The 11878-nt window shown below is 39.8% G+C and overlaps 1 protein-coding gene across 1 annotated transcript; it reads right to left on the bottom strand.

Annotated features, from left to right (window-relative positions):
- Positions 1-125: 125 nt before the first annotated feature.
- Positions 126-1061, bottom strand: LOC107294692 (olfactory receptor 1K1-like). Its single transcript, XM_015823980.1, has one exon. It carries the CDS (start codon positions 1059-1061, stop codon positions 126-128), a length of 936 nt encoding a protein of 311 aa, XP_015679466.1.
- Positions 1062-11878: the final 10817 nt, after the last annotated feature.

The raw sequence follows: 11878 nt of genomic DNA, 5'->3' as shown, positions 1-11878 counted from the left end.
ATCACTAAGCCTCTCATGGGAGGAAGTGGCATTTATTTTGAGACTCCCTGAGAACTTAGTGGTGATAACTGATACATTTCTTATGGTTTAACATTCAGCACAATACATTGCAGGAAAAGGACTCATTACATTCCCAATTTCCTGCACAAAGTTCTGCGAAAGGCTCCTTTGACATCATCATTCCGCAGGCTATATATAAAGGGATTGAGCATGGGAATGACAACAGTATACATGACAGTGGTAACCCTTCCCTTTTCAGCTGAATATTTTGCTGTAGGCTGAAAATAGACCCCAATTACTGTGCCATAAAAGAGAATGACAACAGACAAGTGAGCCCCACAGGTTGAGAATGCCTTGCGCCACCCAGTTCCTGCTGGCAGCCTCAGGACAGTGACCAAGATAAGCGCGTAGGAAATCACAATGAAGACAAAAGGACTCAATACCACCAAAGACCCTTCGGTGAAGATCAACATCTCAATTAAGCTGGTATCAGTGCAAGATAGGGCCAGCACAGGTTGGTGGTCACAGAAGAAGTGGGGAATCTCCCGGGAACCACAGAAGGAAAGGCGAGACATGAGAATAATGTGTAGCAGGGAATGAAGATGTGAGATAATCCAAGAACTGGCTACAAAGACTCTGACTCTCTGGCTCATCATAGTGGTATAATGTAGAGGGTTACGGATAGCCACATAGCGATCATAAGCCATGGAAGCCAGGAGGAAACTGTCAGTGACCCCAAAGGCAAAGAAGAAATACATTTGAGTCAAGCAACCAGCGTAAGAGATGGTTGTGGCTTCTGGCACCAGGAGGTTGGATAACATCTTGGGGACAGTGACTGAGGTGAAGCAAGCATCCACCAAGGAAAGATGTCCCAAAAAGAAATACATGGGGGCACGTAGCTGGGAATTCCGAAGGATTAGCAGGATAATCAGGAAGTTCCCCAGGATACCCACTGTATACATCACCAAGAAGATGACAAAGAGGAACTTTCGCTGTTCTGGATCGGAGGACAAACCTAGGAGAATGAAGTCTGGGTGAAGTGTGTGGTTTCTGCTGTCCATGTAACTGGTAGTCTGAGAGAAAAGTTAGATTAGGGTTCATCAAGCCTTTAAAATAGTTCAATTGAGGGTATGAGTAAGTGACATCGAAGGACAAGATAATCAGGAAAAGTCAAGCAAAAAAATTTATTCTGCATTTATATAGAAGTATATACTCCCATATAGTTACTAGTATAGAACAAAAGTGTAACACTAGGCAAGCCTTTAAAAACATCTAGAGCAACAGATCAAATATAAAATAGGATACAACTACATTTTTTCAACTTTAGGGTAAAGCAAACACATTAAGTACTTCAGTATTAGTCCATCTGAAACTAGAAGGGGACACCGTAGTAAAATATATCCTTTTACTTCATTATAGCTTCCATATAGACCAGAAGCTGGATCTATAGTCTGTAGACCCAAACTCTGTTCTGGGTCAACATAATTTGCTGAAAATGTTGGGCAAAATATAGCTGAGTATTTTACAAATGTTGATATTATCAGAAGTGCTTTCTTTATGCTAATTAGAATTAGTAATTGGAGAAGGAGGAATAACTGAAGGATTTATACTGGAGGTTGGCAAAGTGGTGACTATGCTATAAGCATCAACCAGTGGTGGAATTCAGCCAGTTCGCACCAGTTCGGTAGAACTGGTAGCTAATTTTTTGTTGCCCAGGCCCAGAATGGACTTCCGGAAGCAGCATCCACACAGAAACCGGTTGTTCACATGTTTGAACCCCACCACTGGTATCAACCTTAGACCTGCTGCTTTGCAGTATAGTTCCATCGGTCCTGGCCAACATGGCAATTGTAGATCTAAAGAACATTAGGTTGTTTTCTCTTACTTTCTCTGCTTGGTCCTCCCTTTGCCTCCCCTTGTGTTCCCTCATATCCTCTCCCCTTCTCTTCCTTCTTCTTTATTAAATCCTTCCATAAGCCCTTTGTTTCAGAGGTGGAGAGCCTATAGTTCTCCAAATGTAGTTGGATTACAACTTCTACTTACCCCTGGCTATTGTTCATCTTAGTTGGGAAAACTAGGATTTGAAGGCCAACTAATCTGGAGGTCATAGATTCTCTGTCTCACCCCAAGGTTTCTAATTGCTTTTTACCAGTATTTTTATTCACATTGTTCTAGATTTTGAAAGCCTACCTTTCCAATGTTTAGTCTGTATGGTACTTTTATTTTTCAATTGATTTGATTTGATAATGAAGTATATGTCTTTATTCAAATTTATCTTTTAATCTGTTTAATTGCAAATCATCCAGAGAGTTTTGTCTGTTAGGAGGCTTTAAAAATTAAATAAATAAAACAATCCAATGGTTGTTCTTTACTTTTTCCCCAGTGTCTTCTCTTTTGTCCAAATCTAGTGTATCAGGTGTTTTTCCTTATTCACCTGTGGCATCGTATTGATAAAAGAATGCATTTATCTACCAATTTATCCTTTTCCATGTTTCAAAGTAGAAAACAAAATAATTTATTCCCTTATTTTCCATCTTTTTGTAGCTTGTCTGTATTCCTTTTGCCTGTCCATGCAGATCAAAGCAAAATGTAGCACCATCAAGTGTGTGGAGTTTATTTCAGTCTCAATCATTCCCTTATTTCTAACATTTGTGATCTTCCTCTTTCAATGGCTTCTGATACCAACAACTCTTTATGAGTTTAGAAACTCAGTTGCCAAGTTGGCAAACCACTCAATAAGTATCATAAAGGTTAGCTTACACTGCTCATCTGAATTAAGATCTCCAAAGGTAGTTTCACCAAAGAGGAACAAACCCAGCAGAAAAGAATACAAAACTGGATAGATTTCTGTACCAACTGAAAGACAGAAATGGGATGTTAAAGATAGAAATTTAATTCTAGGGGGGGGGGTGTTATGCTTACCATTGCCATAAATCCCCCCAGGGCATCTTCCCCAGAGCTCAAACAAATAAACATTAATTGCTCAAGACTCACTTTGGGGCTGGAAACACGAGATAGCAAACATGTTTATTTTACTCTTTGTAAAAAAAAGTTAAAGCTCTCCAAAGTACATCAAAACACAGCTACACACAATGGTTCAGATAGATAGAGATTGTGACCAAAATGTTTCCTAATTGGCTCCCCAGAGCACCTTCCTTCAACTACAAGATCTTATCACCACCTCTCTCAAACTGGAACGCTCCTGATATATTCAACTCCCATCACACCCAACCAGGCTGGATACCACTAAATTTGGGAGAGCCATTATAGATGAAAAATCAAGAGTAAATAAATGTTTGGCATACAGCTAGCCATGAATTGGAATGCATGGCTGGAGAATATGACTTCTTCAAATCAGCAACCATCTCTGTCCATTAACTTTGAGGTTTGCAATGATTAGAGTATTGGCATGTTACAAAAAGTAATTATTTGAATGAAAAGCAGACCTCTTTTACATTTTTACATGTTTGTGTAACAAAGCAGACACCAATTCAGAAAATCATATACTTCCTGAATGAGAAAGAAGAAAGACTGCCTCTTCAAAGATGCAAAAAAGAGAAGAATAATCCCAAGGGCTAGTAAAAAATGTTTTCAGTAGGCCTGAATACATATTTCTTAAGTTTCAAACAAATTTTCCCTCTGTGGTTTGTTTTCTTTAGTTTGCTCTGATTCATACAATTTTGATTGTACCTGATTGCATAGACAATGGTAGGTATGTTTACATATTCAAACATTATTTCCATATTTTTCAAAAAAGTCCATGTGATTTTATCTTCCCTCAAAGGACAATAAATACAGCAAATCACTGTGCTAATTGGTCTTGCCTAATGTCTCAGAGCCTCACTCCCAAAGGATTTCTGTTGTCATTAAAAATCCTATATGATTAATTATAGAAGTAAGTAGTTCTCATTAAAAGTTCTTTTAGCAACTAAATTCATTAGTAGCTCTTTCATTTTTTTTTTGCTTGATTCTCATTTAATAATAATAATAAGGTTGGAAGGTATCTTGGAGGTCATCTAGTCCAACCCGCCTGCTCAGGCAGGAAACCCTATATCATTTCAGACAAATGGCTGTCCAATCTCTTCTTAAAAACTTCCAATGTTGGAGCATTCACAGCTTCTGGAGGCAGGTTGTTCCACTGATTAAGTGTTCTAACTGTCAGGAAATTTCTCCTTAGTTCTAGGTTGCTTCTCTCCTTGATTAGTTTCCATCCGGTGCTTCTTGTCTTGCCTTCAGGTGCTTTGGAGAATAGTGTGACTCCCTCTTCTTTGTGGCAGCCCCTGAGATATTGGAACACTGCTATCATGTCCCCCCTTGTCCTTCTCTTCATTAAACTAGACATACCCAATTCCAGCAACCGTTCCTTATATGTTTTAGCCTCCAGTCCCCTAATCATCTTTGTTGCTCTTCTCTGTACTCTTTCTAGAGTCTCAACATCTTTTTTGCATCGTGGTGACCAAAACTAGATGCAGTATTCCAAGTGTGGCCTTACCAAGGCATTGTAAAGTGGTATTAACACTTCACATGATCTTGATTTTATCCCTCTATTAATGCAGCCTAGCACTGTGTTGGCTTTTTTGGCAGCCGCAGCACACTGCTGGCTCATATTTAAGTGATTGTCCACTAGGACTCCAAGATCCCTCTCACAGTTGATACTATTGAGCAAGGTACCTCCTATACTATACCTGTGCATTTGGTTTTTCTTGCCTAAATGTAGAACCTTACTTTTTTCACCATTGAATTTCATTTTGTTAGATAGCGCCCAATGTTCAAGTCTGTCCAGATTCTCCTGTATCTTAAGCCTGTCTTCTGGAATGTTGGCTATTCCTGCCAGCTTGGTGTTGTCTGCAAATTTGATGAGTTCCCCATCTATCCCCTCATCCAAATCATTGATGAAGATGTTGAAGAGCACTGGGCACAGAACGGAGCCCTGGGGCACCCCACTACACATTTCCCTCTGTGTAAATGCAGTTCCACTGAGGACCACATGCTGAGTATTGCCTGAGGCTGTCTCCATGCCAGTTCACCCTTGTTGCTATTCCTACTAAGAATTTCTATCAAGATGCGCCATTATTTTTCAGTCTTATATGATGCCTGAGTGTACAGTTCTAGAGAAAGGTAATTGCCCCTATCAAAAATTTCTGAATGCTGGTAATTGTGAGAAGCATATCACAAAATGCAGGCAGTATTGCATGTAGCTTTGGCAAGTTAAAGTGAGGCAACCCGTTACTGAATCTGGTGATCTATTTTCAAATAAACTATGTCATAAATCCTTAACCACCTTAGAGATCATTCACACATGGTGAAAGGGATAGGGAGGAGAGGAGATATAGTCAGCAATTTTTTAAAAAAGTCAAATGTTAAAGGTTTGAAGACATCATTTTAGTGTTTTCAAGAAATATAAGAAAAAAAAACTTGCACTTCATCCAAATCTCCACCTACAGTAGTCAAGCTTTTCTGAAGAGGGTCTTCTACAAATATGGTGCCACCACTGAAAAGCCTCTTTTCCTTGTAAGGCTGTCCTTCACCTGCTGGATGGGAGAACTGGAGAAGGACCTCCAGCAGTTTTACTGCTTAATAGTTCACACTGTCAGGATTTATTCTCCATAGTAGCTGCAAGCAGATCAGGAAGCCACAGGTGGAAGCTTGCCAGAGAGAGAGATCCAACCTGGGAGTAAGTAGGAATTTCCCAACAGTGTGTAATATTAAGCAGTATAAACAGCTTGCCCTGAGTTGTGGGTGCACCATCACCCGAGATTTTCAAGAAAAGATTGGACAACCATTTGCCCAAGATGTTATGAGGGCCCGTTCCTTCTGCAGGGGTTGGACTAGAAGACCTCCAGGGTCCCTGGAACAACACTATGATTATATGACTCTACCTGAGTTCTTTCCCAATGTCTTCCCACTTGTCTCTATGTCCATGCAATTCTTGCACTAGATTTTGGTGCTCCAACAAATGGGCCTGGTTTGGAGAAGCCTGTAGTCCCAAAGCAACTCTTAGATTATACATTAACTGCTTCATTTTCCTGACTGGATTGAACAATAGTAATTAATTTGATTCTTTCAAATCCTGAAAATACTTGGATGATCTCTCTCCATAAGTGGGCGACTTAACCAGAATAATTGTCACCATCAACCCTCGGCCCAGGTTTTGTCTGATGATCTCTGTCCATTTACAGTTTTGCAATGTTTGCATACTCTCAGTCCTACCTTTTAGAAAGATCTGCAAGAAAGAACTATGGCAATCATATCATGCCTGGGACTGAATTATTCTCATAAAATCCGAATTCTTAATCAGCAGGAGTTTTTACTTATCAGGGCTGTGCATTAGAGATTCAGAAAGCTGCAGTTCTGTATCAATATATCCCGTCTTTTAAAAGAAAAAGAAAGATGCACTGCTATGCCAGTCCCAATGATCCTATTTCTAAAGATATATTGGTAAGATTCTACAGCCTCTTTCCCTTCTTTTATGCTCTCCCTTCTTATCTTGGCTAGGCTGTCAGAGGAATGATTGCTGAGGAGTTATACTTTGATATAAATGTATAGATATATTGTATTTTATACAAAACTAGACAGTATGATGTACAAAAGGCAGGATAGAGATCCACATCGTCTAGTCAATTGATGCTTAGTCAATCACACATAGTTGAAACAAACCATGATCTAGTGCAGTATGGGAAGTAAAGGAATAATTTATCATGGCTCGTTCAGTTGAGAAAGACCAGGCTATATTGCATTAGCACAAAGGAGAACAATACCTTTTGTGTATTATTAGTGTGTGCCAACAATGTCAAAGGACCTAACTATTTGTCGTTATTCTAGTCAAATAATCAGATCATAATAATATTCTAAATGGCAGGAGATGTATGGGGAAGACTGGATTGAGGAGGAAACAAAACCACAGGCCCTGGAGCAAGAACTCCTTCTGAGTTGCTACAAGGAGAACAGCTTGTTCTTGTAATTTTCTTTCTGGATGACAAAGAGAATAACTTGTTCTCCTTGTCCAAGGCAATTTTGGTTAAAGAGTTAATATTTAATAATCTAAGAATCATCTGGGAATTACCTTCATATAGCCCCAGTTACTAGACTATTGGCTTTAAAGAAAAAACCGTGGCAACAGTTCCATGGACATACAAAAAAAAAATAGGAAAAAATGAGCGAGGAAGACTGAAAGGGATGCTCCCAAGACTCTCAGTGGTTTAAAAGAAAGTAAAGATGATACAGAAATTGTTAGCCTGTGCTGTTTCTGTGAAGTAACAAGCTTTGTTGGCAATTTCTTTAACAGGTCTATTTCCTTTGAATCATTTGGGCCAAGCTGCCAGATCTCTCGCTACCCAAAAAAATTCTGGGTACTTCAAGGAAGCCTGATCTTCAGGAAAGCTGCAACAATGAAGGCCTTGACCCTCAGCCTCCTATTTTTCTTCACTGCTGGCACAGAAGCCAAAATATTTGACCGATGTCATCTTGCTTCTATTCTGAAATTGCATGGACTGGATGGATACCATGGTGTCCCCTTGGATGACTGTGAGTTTGCTTTTCTTTCTCCTGCTCTTTCTGATACCCTTTGTTTTGGGGGCCAATAGTAGTGGTGGTGGTGGGGTGTTATTCATTTAAAGAAACAGAAATTTCATCCGATGAAGTGGAAAAGGATTCCACTATACATCTCAGACTCCAATGTGAACCATCACTCTTGCCAAGAGGTTTTTATTATTATTATTATTATTTGTCCTATTTGAAGAAAGGAAGCTGCTGCTGCTCCTGCTGCTGGCTCAACAATGATCTCTCCAAAGGATCCTCAAGTCTGGTTCAATGCCTGCTCTCCCTAGAAAAAAATGCAGCCAGCATAGCAGCTGGCAGCTCTTCTCTGATGTAGGGTCTTTTTCATGGGTCTTTGCAGCCCTGGCCACTCTGGCCTCACACTCTTCCTGTGTCTGCTGCTGAGCCTTCTCTGGACTCCTCAAGTGTTGGATCATTTAGCACGGCCAGACCTCTTCACAGGGCTTCAATTCCAAACCATCAATGGCCTGGCTGCCATGGCTGGATCATCCAAGACCTGCAGTTCCAAGCCTTCCTGTCCCTTTTTCTGACATTGCCTTATCTCGGCCTGCTTCAGTTGCTGCAGTTTCAGGTGTACGTAAGCTGGGATGTTGCTTTTTCCATGTTTACAGACCCTATCCATTTGCAATGTTCTGCAGTAAGATATACCAAATCTATGTAAAAGGCGAGAACCTCAGAGGGAATGTATTAGAAGCTATACAAAAACCTGAAGAACGCCTTTGAGATGACAATATTTCAAATTCTTTCAAAGAAGGAAGTTGTTTTCCAAAATGTGTCTGGTAGCAATAAATAGCACAACTGCCCACTCAATGAAGCGGTGCAATGGCTAAGTGGTTAAGATGTTGGGCTAAGTGGTTAAGATGTTGGAAAGCCAACAGCCCGGGTACTAGACCCAAGTGTTGCACGACTCGGTGAGCTATAGTGATTCCTTAGCTCCTTCCCACCTAGCAGTTCAAAACCATGCAAATGTGAGTAGATAAATAGGTACCACTTCAATGGGGAGGAAACAGCTCTCCATGATGTCACGCTGGCCACATGACCACAGAAACATTTTCGGACAGAGCTACCTCAGTGGCCCTTGAAACGGAGATGAGCACTGTCCCATATAGCTGATTACAATTAGCAAAGTGAAATCCGCAGGGACTCCTTTCCTTTCCTTCCTATTCCATGAAATTCCATGAAATTCATGAAAGATGGTGATGGATAAATCATTATCCTTCAAAATATTCGATTAACAAAAGAAGCAAAGGGTAACTTTTCCCCTCATTAGCATCATCTTCCTGCCAACTGCTACTGGAGTCTCTTTTTCTTTAATCTAGGGATCTGCCTGGTTCATCACGGGAACGGATTCGACAGCAAATCGATAACCTCACGAAAGAACAGAAAGATTCAATTCTTTGGAATTTTCCAGATAGACAACCACTGGTGGTGTGACAATAAGCAGGGATATTCAGCTAATCTCTGCAAAATGTCCTGCAGTGGTAAGACACTTCCAATTTTATGCGGGAGAAAACCCGAATAACCAAAGACCTATCTATATCTCACACATGGTTTTGATTTTTAAAGATCCCTTTTAAAAAAGCCTTCATTATTAATATTTTTTCCTCAGCTTTCATAAATGATGATCTCAGTGATGATATTGCCTGTGCTAAGAAAATTGTGAAGGGCAGGCAAAAAATGAATGCTTGGTGAGTACACATCTCTTATTAATGTCATCCTTGTATCACTCAATATTATTGCTAAGCACGTCCAATATTCTAAGATACATAATATTCTTATTTTGGCTTTTAGGGACGATTGGCAAAGAAACTGCAAAGGGAAAAATGTCTCAGAGTGGACTTTGGGTTGCAAATTTGATTTCCATGGTTCTGGATAAGGGCTTTAATTAGATGTATTTCCTAATATAAGAAGCATTCAGCACACTGTTTTAGGAGTTATTATCTTCAGTCCATCTTGTTGTATCACTTCTTTGGAACATCGTTAATAAATTGAAGGCTTTCAAGAAGCAGTGTATAATCATTTTCTCTTTGATGACCTAGAAGATGAAAAAAACAGAAGTCTTTTGCCTTCAATCATGGTTATAGAAGAGAAAAACACTTGATTTTGACTTCTGTCCCTGTATTTATATTCATATATGGTTTACTCCATACTGTTTCTGTACTTCTATTTTTTTAAAAGAAAGATTAATCTTTACCTTGAAGTGCATACATTTTGGTACCATTTTTGTATGTACATGTGCCCTCCCTCAATATATATACAATACTAGATACAATCAAGATTTGGCTTTCTTTTTGGTTCAAAATATGCAGACCTGCCAATATCTAATCAGATAAATCTCCTGTTTCTAATGTGCTGTGTACTGATTTTCAGCGTCTGAGTAAAAAGGTTGTGAGATCATTGTTTCCTATTAGGCATATTATCTCATTATCTGACAATCTAAAATGGTAATAGGAGTCTATGGTTGTGAGGTTTTGTTGTTGTTGTTGTTTTTCATGACATAAGACAGATCAGGTTACTTCCAGAGCAGTGCAACTCAACCAAAATGATATTGGTTGTCTGCATAACCTTTGTAAAAAGACTACTACTGGTGGCAAACGGGGATGAGGTCTTTCACATTAGGCCTTCCAACAATGGGCTGCAAAGCCCCATATATGGCAATACCATTGTTTTTCTTTATTTCGTTGCTGCCGTTTAGTGACGTTTGGGATTTTTGATGTCTAGATCTGGTTACCTTAACACTAGCGCATCTGGAACCTTCCTCTTGTCATTCCTAAAGAGAATAAGATACCTCTTCTACTAGGAGGAAACAGTTCTGGTCTTCCTGACAGAGTACAGGTAGTCCTCAACTTACAACAGTTCATTCAGTGACCGTTTGAAGTTACAACGGCACTGAAAAAAGTGATTTATGACCATTTTTCACACTTATGACCATTGCAATATCCCCATGGTCACCTGGTCAGAATTCAGATGCTTGGCAACTGATTCATGTTTATGATGGTTGCAGTGTCCAGGGGTCCTGTGATCCCCTTTTGCGGCCTTCTGAGAAGCAAAGTCAATGAGGAAGCCAGATTCACTTAACAACTGTGTAACTAACTTAACAACTGCATTGATTCGCTTAAAACTTACTTAACAACTGCCTCAGCAGCAGAAATTTCAGGCTCAAATGTGATTGTAACTTGGGGACTACTGAATTGGAGGCCTCACCTCATGGATGGGAAACCCACCCCACAATGTAGAAGAGTTTTTTGTTTTTTGTTTAAAAAATATTTATTTATCATTTTTTTAAAACTGTCCGTTTCCCTCATAGAGGGACCCTGGGTGATGCATAGATAAAATCAAACAATAAAAACGGTCTATAAAATTTAAAAACAAGGATGAGTTAAAAGTCAGTGTAAAGGAGATATATAACAGGTTATCATCCACATACCGATGATACCTTGTCCCATGATTGATGATCTCACTCGGGCAGTTTCATGTAGATGTTAAAAAAGGAGCGGAGAGAGCACCGAACGGCACACCCCAAAGCAGGAACCATGAACCAGACCTCTCAGTCTCTGTCAATCTTTATTGGGACTGGCCTCAGAGGATGGAGGGGAGCCAGCACAGAACTGTGCCACCTACCACAAACTCCCTAAATTGACCCAAAAGGATACTATGGTTGATGGAGTGGAAAACTGCTGAGAGGTCAAGAAGAGCAAGGATGGATACACCACCTCCATCCCACTCCCCTCAGAGGTCATCCACGAGTGTGACCAATGCTTGCCTGAAATCTGAACTGAAAAGGATTTAGACAATCCATTTCCTCCAGGACCCTCTGAAGTTGCAGCATCACTGCTTTCTCAGACTAGAGGAAAATTGCCCAGAACAATGGGGTCCGGCGATGACTTCTTGAAGAGGGGGCACACCACAGCCTTATTAAAAGGAGCCAGGAACACCCCATCCAACCTCCACTTCTAATGTGCACAGTTCTGATTTTTGTAGGCATAGAGATGCCATGGGATTGGAATACATTTTCCAAAGCTTGGCTGCTGCGCCAAATGCTAACCTGGGGTATATTTCTTGACTACTTATGTTTTTTACAACTGATCATTAATCTTAAAAGGCAGAATCTATCCATTATTTTAGTATCATCCTGGCCAGTTCTAAGGCTGGTTGTTCTACCTGTTGTCATTAATTTAGTCTTCTTTATATTTATTTTTATTCCCATTTTTACCTCTGCTCCTTGACTTTGATTACTACATCTTGCAGATGCCTTGCATTGATTATTCATTCATTCATTCATCATCATAATCATCATAATATCATAATCATCATCATCATA

The sequence above is a fragment of the Protobothrops mucrosquamatus genome, unplaced genomic scaffold (genome assembly GCF_001527695.2).
Source record: "Protobothrops mucrosquamatus isolate PMUCROS unplaced genomic scaffold, P.Mucros_1.0 scaffold_13, whole genome shotgun sequence".
In the NCBI taxonomy this organism is placed as follows: Eukaryota; Metazoa; Chordata; class Lepidosauria; order Squamata; family Viperidae; genus Protobothrops; species Protobothrops mucrosquamatus.
Note: the sequence above shows the minus strand (reverse complement) of the source record. Positions and strands in the feature narration are given on the sequence as shown.